The following is an 11,882-nucleotide window of genomic DNA, read 5'->3' as shown; positions in this document are numbered from 1 at the left end:
TTTTAGCTGTATGGCTATCATTTTAGCTATCCATATATAGCTACTGGACTATAGCTACTTTTTTTCTCCGTGTATTAACACCCAACATATCCGTCGATTTGGTTGCGTATTAACCACATAAATGTGTTGTCCAACATGTGATAGTTCTTTGTAAATTTAATCGTTGCCTTGAAAATGTCACATATATTCTCTATCTTTTGGGACACATATATTTGTGAACAACTATGGAAACTTAAATGACCTTACTAAGGCGACCGAGGGCGACTCTTGAAATTGTGACCCCAAACGGTAACGCAATTCGGCCAGAAAAAATCCGCGTATAATTTTGATAGGGTTAGTAGCAACATATTTGTCACATTATTAAGGCGACTTCTCAGTTGTCGAAAATGAGAGGTCGACAAATATCATGTGTCGCTTGTGGTAGCACATTAATTTGTTTCCAAACATCTTTTTTTGTCGACAAAATTCGAAATCATGTGTCACCATACAAAATACAGTCATGGCCACGCCTCGTCAATGCAATATTTAGTCTGGGCGCCGCGGAGATGGGTGCGGGTGGGCCCGTAGCAACATCACGAGGGTGATTCACGCACGGAACGCTCCTGTGTGTTGATGTTGTTCCATACGTGCGAATTATTTTTCCTCGACCTCCGCATGCTTCACACATCGAATGGCCGGGCGGGCGCCGTACGCGACTTTTCTGCACGGCCCTAAAATACCCTATTTACTCTGTACTCGCATGCCTGCGGGGGTATTTGGGTCACGGCTGGCTCTTGCGCGCCGTCTCGTCCCGATATTATGATTTTTTGCCTCGCCAAGCGTCCGCGTAAGCTACGCACCCGCGCAACCAGTACGCGGGTGTGGATAAAGTCGAGCAGCGAACAAGAGGGAACGGCAACTGCGAGCTTGGTCTGAAATATGAACGGGTCGTTTGCTAAAACATTGTTCGGGATTCACGCACGAGTGGGTCGCTACGTTTCTGTCCTGCAAGATCAGGCGAGGCAACGGATGAGTTGGTGCTGCGGTGAGAAGCATCGCACACATTGACGTTTTAAACTGTTAACACGTCATGCTTTCATATTTGTTTCACTCAGCATGATGTTGGCAGTTTGAATTTCTGAATTTGTCTGCATGTGTGTGTGTGAGTGTGTGCATATGCGTATTCGTGGGCAATAAGACCGTCCATTCCGTCTGGGTTTGTTTTCTTTGCCGCGCCCTCATATTGGGGGTGCCATGCTTTGCCAAGTGACTGCTCAGCCGCTCAGCCAGTGTCGGAACTCGGACTCGTATTTACTCGCACGATTTTTCTTTTCGGCATTCAGGGTAGTTGGATTGTAAATTGTTGGTGTTGTGGTTTTGGTCTCGCTGAAAGAGGTCAGCGGGGGAAAACTGGGTTATGTATTTCGGTTTTATCAACGGACAGCACTGGCCCCATTTTACTTGTATGGGGCGAGTTACAGACCCCATTCTAAGATCTTCGTGTAGAATCCACGGGATTACGCGAATTCTACCTCAAGTATTCCCAATTTCGTAGACTCACATAGACTTAAGACTCAACGGCGCATCTACGCAGACAGGTCGACGTAATTTTCTCGTGGACGAGCAGAAAAGAGGGGGTGGGGGAAAGGAAGAGAACAGACGGGGGTTGGAGTACTTGTATATTTAATCGCTGGTAAGGCACGCTGGTGCACGCTGTTTGGCTGCTGGTTGGCTGTGGTCGGGACTCATCACTGGCGTCACGCACGTCCTCCAGTCGTTGCAAAGTGTGTCAGGGCGTGGCCCGGCGGGGCAGGGCAGAGATGTGTGTGACATACGCCCCGCAGCCTCAACTGGAGCAGGGCCCATCGCACCGCGCCACGCCACGGAAGTCGGCGTTGCACTGACTGACTGTTTATCACGTGTTGGCGTGGACAGCTTTACGCCTGGGCGAACACAGCGTGGGGAGGGAGGGAGGGGGTATCGCACGGTGTGCAACGGGTTTAGTAGTTCACATGATGTTGGCCATGTGGGGCTCTCCGGAGCTCTTTGTTGTGTAAGCGGGGCAGCCAATGGACGACGTATGGACCCCAGAGAGATGCCAAGAAAGGGAGCGGGGGCGCTAAATGCGGGGCGTTTTGCTGAGGACAGTGGACAGTGTATACATCAGTACAGCAGCTTTTAGGGATTGGGTAAAGCCTGTAGCACCGATAAAGCCCAAAGACACAAAACGCATCTGATTATGACGACGTCCCCAAAAAAAGGCTGAAATGAACGAACCTGTCTCCCCTCCGAATCGAGACTGTATGAACAGGGAGCAGACTGGACAGTCTCTGTTCGAATGTGCACTGTACTACTTTACTAGGAGGCTGTGACCAGCTGTGCGTGCGCTTCCCCCTCTCTCTCTCCCTCTCCCTCCATCACCCTCCCTCCCCGCCTCATTCCCTCCATCTCTCTCTCTCTCTCTCTCTCTCTCTCTCTCTCTCTCTCCGTGATAGCACCCCTGTGAGTTCCCCCTGGATGACTGCCAAAGCGTAGAGCAGGTAGGCTGGCGGCCAGGCGCGCTCAACGCGGGCCTCGATGGCGCAACTACGAGCCTTTGGCTTGGCTCCCCCTGCCAACAAACGACTAAACGAGATGCGTAGCAAAAAGAAAACTGTTTAAAAACTTATCGGTAAATTTTCACCACTCAGAATAGGGAAATTATTGACAAACAAACGGTATTCATGTGTAAGTTTGTCTGCTGCGGGGAAGGGCGGTGGCGACCGCTGTTTTTGAAGCCGCCGCCACCGCCGGTCTCCGCGGGCGCGGGACGGGCGAGCGTCCGCTTGCAAAGCTCCCACAGGCGTAGAATTTCGCATGTTTGACTTGGCTCGGCTCCGGAAAGCGATGCGCAAACTGGTTGCTGGGGCCCGGGCCCGGCTGGGCCCGACTGGGCCCGGGGCAGCAGAGGAGGACTGGGTGCTGCGGGCTGCTTGTGTGTGCTTTGCGAGTGTTTGTGGGTTAGTGGGGCGGAGGCTGGGGCCTGGCAGTCCCTGCTGCGGGCCGAACAGCGGCGCCGGCCGCGGCGATGCGTGGGTTGAGCCTGGCCCTCCCATACATCATCAACTTGGGATGTTGTCACCCTCTGGTCTGGCGGCGGCGAAGCCTGCTGACCTGTCAGTCCGTCTGATCGGGCGCTGCGCGGTCAGCGGCGCGGTCAGCAGCGCGGCCGCAGAGATGTGTTCCGTTGTGTGTAACGGGCCATGGATCCGCTGCGGTCGCGGCAGGGTCGCCTCCGGAACGGCCAGGGGCAGCTGTCGCATAAATTTTTGGGCAGCGCCGCGTTATTGCCGCCTCTCTCTCTCTCTCTCTCTCTCTCTCTCTCTCTCTCTCTCTCTCTCTCTCTCTCTCTCTCTCTCTCTCTCTCTCTCTAACAACTCTGTCCTGCTCTCTGACCACGCTGCATTGAGACGTGCGTGCTGCCGCGATAAGCATCTTGTTGTTATTGTTTGTCGTGCTGCTGATTGGGCGCCAATTGTGTCGGCCATCCCCAATGCGGTGGCGTGGCGGGCGTGCCTCTGCCGGCGTGCTCGCGGAGATGGCGAGGGGCTTAATATTATTTTCAGAGGACTGCGGCGTGGCCGGGGGAAGTGTGTGGGGCGCTCGAGAGTCGGATGACCGAACGAATGTGCTCTCTCCGTCGCACGCCCTTGCGTTACGCCTGCAGGGTGACAAGGATGGGCGCTGTAATTTGGAGTCTCTCTTCCTCGTCCCGAAGTCTGCTCTGGTTCGGTTCTCGTGAGTGCCCCGCGAGTGCCGAGTGGACTGGCCGGCGCGTCGCCCGGCCTTTCCGTTCTGACCATTCCGCCTCCGATGACCGAGTGATAGCTGATAGCCGCCCAGCTGTCTGCGCGGCCGCCTGCCCGGCCGACACTCTGGGCGCGGAGCCCCCGTAGGATAGACTACTCGCTGCGCATACGCCTGTGCGACGCCGAAGTGGACTTGTTCTTCAATGCCCCCCCCCCCCTTTTCCCTGCAATACTTTCAATACTTAGAGCGTTAAGTTATGCGGAGGCTGGGGGTGCAAATATCCTCGTGTCCGCTTTTCTGTTAGGTGTGCGCAAACAGACATTAAAACGTTTGCCTTCCCGTGTGAGTCACTACTTGCTCAGGCAGGGGGCGGGGGAGTTGCACTCCGGCCGATGCAAATGGGCGCGGCGGGGCGTGGCGCGGTGCGGGCGCCGCCCGGATGATTATATTGTCGCAATATAACTTTGATTTCCTCCGCGCCGCGCCGGTTACTCAACGCGTTGTCGGTCGGAAGTGGTAGAAGAAGCAAAGGGTCGCGCACCCGGCGGCGTTAACGAAGGGCGGGGCGCAGCGAGCAGCCAGGCGGCAGAGGAAAGGGGGGGGGGGGCGTCCGGGGCGTCTGCTTTTTGTCCCGTTGTCAAATCAAATGACTCGCCAACTTGTGCCGCGGCGGTCGCGGTGAACCCTCGGCTCCTTTGGTGTCTAGTTCCTTTATTCTAGGTATTATTCATCAGGTCACGTCTTTTAGCCCTTTAAGACATTGCATTCATTTTTCGTTTATTTTTGCCCTGCAGTTCGGTGTACTGCCTTCATAACCTTTCCCGTAAACTTTACAGAAATGTCAATAAAACAATTTCGAACGTTTGCAAATGTTTCTCCACCTCGTCTACAATTCTACGATCAGGTTCAAGTAGGTCAATAATCACAATAAAAAAACAGATTGTCAGTCATAGCGTTAAAATCCTTCGCAATCGGCCGATGCTGTGTCCTTTAAGGATAAAGAAAGAGAAATATGTGTTCACTTAGAGTTAAAATGTTTGCCAGAATATTTCGGCTGTCAATTGACAGATTTGTAAGTCTACGCTCATGGTAGCTATGGGGTGACACCATGTGTGACAGTGATGAGGTGGCGCAGTATTAATGAAACAGCACGACGATGGACAAAGAGGGCTTCTTTTTTGAGGTCGTGGACTTACGCTTATTGCTGCACTTCGAGGTAATAGTTTCCAACTCATGTTGTGTGCGGTAGTGTGTATTTTTGCCCTGGTCACACTTATGTTTCAACATCTAATGAAATTAATCCAAATTGAGACGTTATTGTCGTGAGAATTGCTCTATTTTCTCATTACTTTATCTTTTTAATTGCACCGCACTGTGGTGGGCCTTCAGCCTAAAGTGCCTCAATATCACGCGTGTGTGCGTGCCTGCGTCTGTGTGAGGGAGAGAGAGAGAGAGCGGTGTAATCAAGAGCAAAGCAGCGCCATATGGTGTGGCTGCAGGGGCCAGCGGGAGTGGGAATCACAAAAGCCCTCACCCGACTCTGTAAGAAATTGATGTTGTCTAGATGACGGATGTAGCCACAATATTATTTGGTTATAGGAGAATGGGAGTGAACACAATATATTTTCACATTTAGTGTGACGCGACCGCACTGTAAAAAAGGATGCTTTTTTGGTATTTCCGGGTATTTCCTACATCTAGAATGCATAAATTGTTGATATATCATCACAAGGGATGTATGTCATTGGAGATAAAGTTGATTCACATCACAACATTTATTATTTTGAACTTGGCATTGTGCCTTTTAGATTCGGGACCTAAAACTTAATATCATATTTTGGAAATTTTGTTTTGGGAAAAGGGGGTGGCAACGGATGGCATCGTTACAGAAAACTACAAATTCGCAATGCCCTACTTATTTATTCATCGAAGGGAAGCTATCCTGGGGTGGGCCAAAAATGTCGAAAGGCACAAATAGGGCGTCAAAATAAACAGAAAGTGGTGCCGGTTTAGAGAGGAAGGGGGAGGCGGTGGTAGCGCCACGGCGTTCCGATCGGCTTCAGTTCGCCGCCTCTCCTTTAACCCTTCCGCGGCAGGGGGGAAGGGAGGGGGCTTCCTTCCTTGTGTGAGGCTGCAGAGCTGCGCCACGCCATGGAAAACAATTCCCCTTAATCCGAATGGATCCGGGAAAGCAGGTGTTTGTGCAGGATGCTCTCAGGACGGTATTTCTAGTCTATAAGTTGCGGGCTTGCGCTGCTCCCTTCTGCCGCGCCTGCTCGAGGGCGTGTCACCTCCGCGGGCATTGCAGCCTACATGCAGGCCGCCCAGGCCCTGCTGCCCACAGCAGCCCCCGATAAAGGCGCGGCCTGTAGGTATTGCAAAATGAGGGAGCTGGATAAAGGCACTAAGCAAGGCGGTGGGTGAGCCGGCCCGGCGGGCTGGGCAAGGCGGTGAGCAAGGCGGCGGCTGCGCAGGGCTTTCGATACGATCGGTACGAGTAACGACCTCGTTGTGTTTCAGCGCCAATAAACAACCCAATAAACAAACAACAAGGGGGTCGTAGATCGCCTAGCGCGGCGCGCCGTGGTCCCGCCAGTTTTATTCTCCCATTCAGCTCAAAGGAGCAGGGGCTGCAGCTAGTGTCGCCTCGTGTACCCCTCCTCTCCCCGCCCTTCACAGCTACCAGATTTTAGTCCGATTTCTACTCATGACCTCTTTGCTGCCCTAAAGGTGGGATGAAATTCTCTGGTGTGCGCATGCAAGCTAAACTCGCCCGAACACATTCTTCTTCTGGACAGTACGCACTCTTGAAAATGTATGGGATTTGTCGTTCATCTTTGATCTAGAGGTGACAGTAACTCCACGTGACCCGGTGGCTCGTCTCCCCGAACGAAAGGCGCTGTTCTAAGTTCTGCTGAGGAAGGGGGCAATTTACTTAGGGTTGCCTATTTTCAGAGGTTTTGTGGGTAGAGGGGATCGCGGTACGAGTAGGGCTGGATTAGGTGCCTATACCCTCCCCATACAACCGCGCCTGTCTCTTTCTCTCCATCCCCCTCTCTAACTTGCCCGCGCACACACACGCATGCATGCACTCACTCTCTCTCTTGATCGTGTTCTCGTTGACAGTCAATCGCGTGTATGTGAAGAAGTAAACGTCACGTGCCCATTATTCACTGGGCGTATGGGCGAACACGCGTAAGAGAGAGAGAGAGAGAGGGGGAGAGAGAGAGAGAGACAGAGAGAGAGAGAGAGGGGGGGGGCAGAGAGACAGAGACGCGTTTTGCCGAGGTGACGCCGCTAGATGAACAATAAAGCGGAAATGGTAAGCAGTTACGGAATTTGTTTCCTAGAAATGCTTTACGCTTCACTCTTTTTTAGAGTGTCGCAGGTGGCTTTTATTTGTACAGGAAAGTTCCTGCATATCCTGCACCCTGTTGCGTACCGAGCAACAGTACAGTACAAAATGTGCACTTTTCGCGCTTTCACATGCTATAATGCTAGTCGCCTACACACTTGGATTTTGAGTAGCTGGAAATCCAACGGTTTTTGGATGGTGCGGAGTCGGAACTTCCTCATGAATGTAATATGATGCATTCTACCTTTCGTTTTACCAGAGACGTACAATGGACTTGTTTGGGTCAGTTGTTATCTTTTTTGTATTCCTCTTTACCGTATCCCTCGTCTGTTGGAGGAAGCGTGTCTGCCTGCCACCTAGCTGCCCAACTTCCACCCTACGGACTGACCCGCTCCCGAAGCCTCCGGTGTGGCCGCTCCTCACTACCAGTTTGGTTTGGCGGGACTGCGCGTTGCGTCAGAGCTGGCCACGGCTCGAGTCATCTGAATGGCCTCAGGGCGGGGCAGAGCAGGGGGCTGCAGTATATATCGTCTACCAGAGGATGGATGTGGACGCTCGCGTGGGGATATGACGGCAACAAACCACGCGCGCGCTGCGTGCCGCTTCCGTGATGGAAGAAGTGCATCCTGTACTAGAAACTGCTCTCTTGATCAAAGTTTGGCGAACGTAAATACATATGGTGTACACGCGCCGTTTCGGCGCCCAATATGATGCCCGATGCTCCCCCCCCCCTTCCTGCCCCTCTTTACACACACACACCAAGACCAACACACACGCAGACACACTCTCGCACTCACAAAGAGGACCGCCCCGATGTGGCGTGTTGTGATCCACCCTCGTTGCATCACGACTCTCGTCGGCCCACCGGGCGACCACGCCGCGCCACTCGACGCCGTTTTATATATGCGGTCGCCCTGATGTGCAGCCCAACCATGTTGCAGTCAATATCCTTTTGTCCAGGGCCTCGCCCACCCGGTGCCCCCGCCACGCCCCGCCTCGCCCGATGTTGCGTAGAAACACAGACGCGCATCGTTCGGCAGAAAATTATTTTAAAAAACGTTTCGATATTGCCCTGGTAAAACTGTTCGTGTTTAAAAGAGTGAAGGAGGAATGACAGTGGACTAAAAATCGAGCCCTGTTGCTCCACTGTGAATAGTTCCGATGGGTCGCGCGCGTCGAACTGGAGAAAGAGATCGGAATGTCTCTGCGGCGGCGGCTCGCGCTGGTCCAGCCAGGCAGTCGTGGGAGGGAGAGGAGACAGTACACTGTTGACACTCAGGGTGGTTGTGGTTAAGGAGAGGCTTGGGTGAAACGGCTAGTTCAGAAACGAGCTATACGGTTTCTTTACATTTTTATGAAATACGATTTACTTTAATAAGCGTTTTTTGTTTGCGCTTTATTAACGCTAACTTCCCTGGTGATATCTGCGATTTTGCATTTACAGTAGAGGGTCGCATTTTGAGCTTTACCGCTCGTGTCACGACAGCTGATATTTGCGGTTTCTTTGGCGCTCTACCTTAGTTTTGAAGGCGTCTTAAATTTTCTTTTCCTTTCGAGGAATCTTCTGATAAACATCAGTTTTGCGGCAGTGTAGGGGCGGGGTGAGTCTGACCGTCCGTCCCCAAGTGCATCGCACCAGGCACCCCGCAGCGCGGGCTGTCCCGCCGGTCCCCACGGGGCCATCCCCTTCCGGGCGAACAGAAGATGCAGGGAGATGTCGATCGTAACTGCGGCGCGGAGAGGACTGACTTATGGTAGTCTTGGCCTAGCAAATCTGTGCAGGAGGAATGGAATGTAATGCGGCCAGGAGTCAATCGGACAAACAACCGTAGTCAGATTTTTTGGTCTGTTTCATACGGCGTCGTCGTTCCTGAGCGAGAAGCTCTGCGGGGAATGCCGTGGAAGTGCAACACGCGAGTGAACTATGTACTGATGTGCGCCTTTGTTCTGTTCCAGGTGAGTGATCAGAATGTTCCCAGCAAAGCAGTGAGTACGACCAGCTTCATAAAAACGCGTCTTAGTCCGTGCGCTACACTAGTATTTTTAACCGAAAAATTATTTGCTGCCCTATCATCAGGAACTAGCATAAGAGGGGGGGGGGGCGCCCGCTGTTGGTAAGACGGTTGGTTCAGAGGGGGAGAGGGTACGAATGGTTGAATCGTGGGGCGTCTGCCTCGTGCAGCTGCCGCTAATGTGGGTGTGTGTCTGTGTGTATGTGTGCGTGTGTGATTAAACCCCACCAGCTGGGGAGCTACTATTGCCTACTTAGAGGAGACCTTCGCGCCTTTTCGTTGCTTATCTCCGATCGAAACAGTAAGTGTTCGGGTAAGGGGTTGTACGTGGTCGGTTATTAATGGGTACAGTCAGTACTCCTTCCTCGTCAGTTGCGTTCTCCGTTCTTACGGTCAACGATGGCGACGGTATATCGAGCAGACGGATTTTCCTTCATGGGGCGTAGAGAAAATTGTGAGCTACGCCCCCGCGTGTATGAAAATGGGGACTACCAATTCCAGAAAAACTATACCACACGAGCTCTACGCCGCCTGTTGCGGCGCTGAGGCGTGCAGAGCGCAGCACGGGCCTCCCCCCCCCCCCTTTTCCTTTCCCCCCTGCAGTGCGGCGCTGGACGGCGGCCGGGCGGCGTGGCGGGGCGCTGAGGAGACCAGCCGCAGCCGACCCCGTCGAGCAGCTCGGGCTCCCTCCTCCTCCTCCTCTTACTCTTCAGTCCGGCCGGTGCCGCCCGCGCAGCCCGACGTGCCCGTCACGCGGCGCACCTCTGCGTCGGCGCCCAACACGACTTGTCTCTCGAAAAACAATGCGAATGTGGAACCGTGTGCCTCTACTGGATACTTAGCCAACGTGATGTGCGGCTGTGTGAAGTGGTGACCATGTGTGTTTTGTGCGACGGGACAGTGTTGTGTGACGCGTCGCGGATGGGTGCGATGGACGCAGCCACTTGTTGAATGTGCTGCTTGTGCGACGAGGCCGCCCTGTGCGCGAGCGAGATGGGACTTCAGCCTGTCTGGGTGCCCGGGAGGCTCCACTGGAAAGGTGGGTGTCCTGAAACGCGTCCTGGAAGAAGGTGGTGGAGCCTTTCTTATCACGGGACTAGAAACTCGTCCTGGTATACAGTCGTTGCGGTGTCCTATAAACGTACCATAAACAGAAAAGGATAGCTGTCGAGGTAATCATGTTCAATAGAAATTCTGTAGCCGAAAATACGATGCCCACCAGTACTTACATGAAACGGTCTGAAATCGCGAGATCGAAAAAGAAAGTCTACATGTCTTGTTGTTTTCATGCAAACTTTTTGAGATGACAACCAACTTCTGGTGCTTGGTATACTGATCTCAGCTGTCGACTTAAGCATATCGAGCGGAGTTTAATCAACGACTTACACGTTTTTTTGTGGGTTTTTTTGTGGTTTTTTTGTTTGCGTGGAAGTTGTATGTTTGATTTGTCTTAGTAGCCCTGTCATCGTTCTGGCTGCTAGGCTCAAATGTGCAAGTCTGGGCATTTTACATAGTAAAGCAGTGGCATCGTGAAATGATATGGCAAAGTCTTCAGAATAGAATTTTGAAGCGCATTTTCAGTTTTAGTATAGTGCATTAAGTACCACGAAGTGAATTGTAAGACGTGACGTGCCAGTGAGTATATATACAAACCTGTAGTGAGTGAAGAGTTATGACAGTGACGTGGATCCTTTATGATGATATACTTCAAACTAATGCAAATTGTTAGAGCATAAATTGTTGTAATAACCCAGGGTTTTAAATGAAATGTTTTTAAATAGGTCTATTCATTAAATGCAATCACGTCTGCATGGACCTTATAGCGCGTCCCGCTCGTTACTGCCTTTATTCCGAACGATTCATTCAATTGATCGATCACTTCGGATGATTGTGATTTATCAGGTCAAATATGAATGGACCGTCGAGTTCAAAACGGTGCTGGGGAAAAATGTACCCAACGATCCTTGGTTTGGACCAGGATGTTAGCGGCGCAGTCCGCCCCTCTGTACCGTACTGCTGCACATTGCAAGGTCGGCCCTTGCAGCTATAGCAGTACACCCCGCGACGCCACGCCACGCCTGCTGGCTTCGACCGGGTTCGATGCCCGGGCGGTGCGCTGGCCGCGAGCAGCGGCAACGGCAGCGTGGCGCAGCCGGGCGGGGAGGGGCGGGGCGCCGCTGCGGGGGCCCTACGACACTCGTCCAGCAGCCGCCCGGTCAAACACCTGGGCTGTTCAGCTCCGACTTCCGAGTTAAGCCCCAAAGCAATAAGGCGTTGCAGCTCAGAGCGTTCTGAAAATACAGCAGGGACCCTGCCATTATTCAATTAACTTAATTATTTCAAACTCTTATTGTTTTTGTGGTAGACAATTTTTCCTGGGCGCTTGCTTAGATTCCACAATCTTTTACATACAACGGATATTAAGAAGTGTAATTTTATGATGCATAAATAAGTCTTTCGCGGATTATTTCCCCATTGGCTGCACGCATAGTAAGTACATGCTCACTTTCTCGCCAAATTGAGACGATTCTGCGGAGAAAACGAAAACGAAGGACGATCGCGATAAAGAACAAAGGACTTTCTGGCCAGCCAGCTCTGCGGATGCCGGGTGCAGTGCGGAGAACAGCTGATGGCGGGCAGCGGGTGGAGGGGTGGAGGGAGTGCAGGAGAGGTCCCGGCGGCAGCATGCCGCTTGCAGCCCGCATCGCGTCGTCTCGCGTCGCTGGCTGGGTGTCCTGCCCCCCCCC

The 11,882-nt window shown here is 52.6% G+C and overlaps 1 protein-coding gene across 2 annotated transcripts in view; it reads left to right on the top strand.

The window, feature by feature from the left end:
* Window positions 1-11,882, top strand: part of LOC113204500 (rho GTPase-activating protein 7) — a 90,037-nt gene that overhangs the window by 38,027 nt on the left and 40,128 nt on the right. Inside the window, exon 1 of one of the 2 annotated variants that reach the window (XM_052264753.1) lies at window positions 9,846-10,174. The exons of the other annotated variant lie outside the window; for it this stretch is intronic. Coding sequence (XP_052120713.1) covers window positions 10,087-10,174 — 88 coding nt within the window. The 5' untranslated portion in view covers window positions 9,846-10,086. Of the gene's footprint in view, window positions 1-9,845; window positions 10,175-11,882 lie in introns of those variants that run through there. 2 annotated transcript variants of the gene reach the window in all.

This window comes from Frankliniella occidentalis, unplaced genomic scaffold (assembly GCF_000697945.3).
Source record: "Frankliniella occidentalis isolate FOCC.00 unplaced genomic scaffold, Focc_3.1 Scaffold21, whole genome shotgun sequence".
NCBI lineage: Eukaryota > Metazoa > Arthropoda > Insecta > Thysanoptera > Thripidae > Frankliniella > Frankliniella occidentalis.
This window is presented reverse-complemented; position numbering and strand designations above follow the sequence as displayed.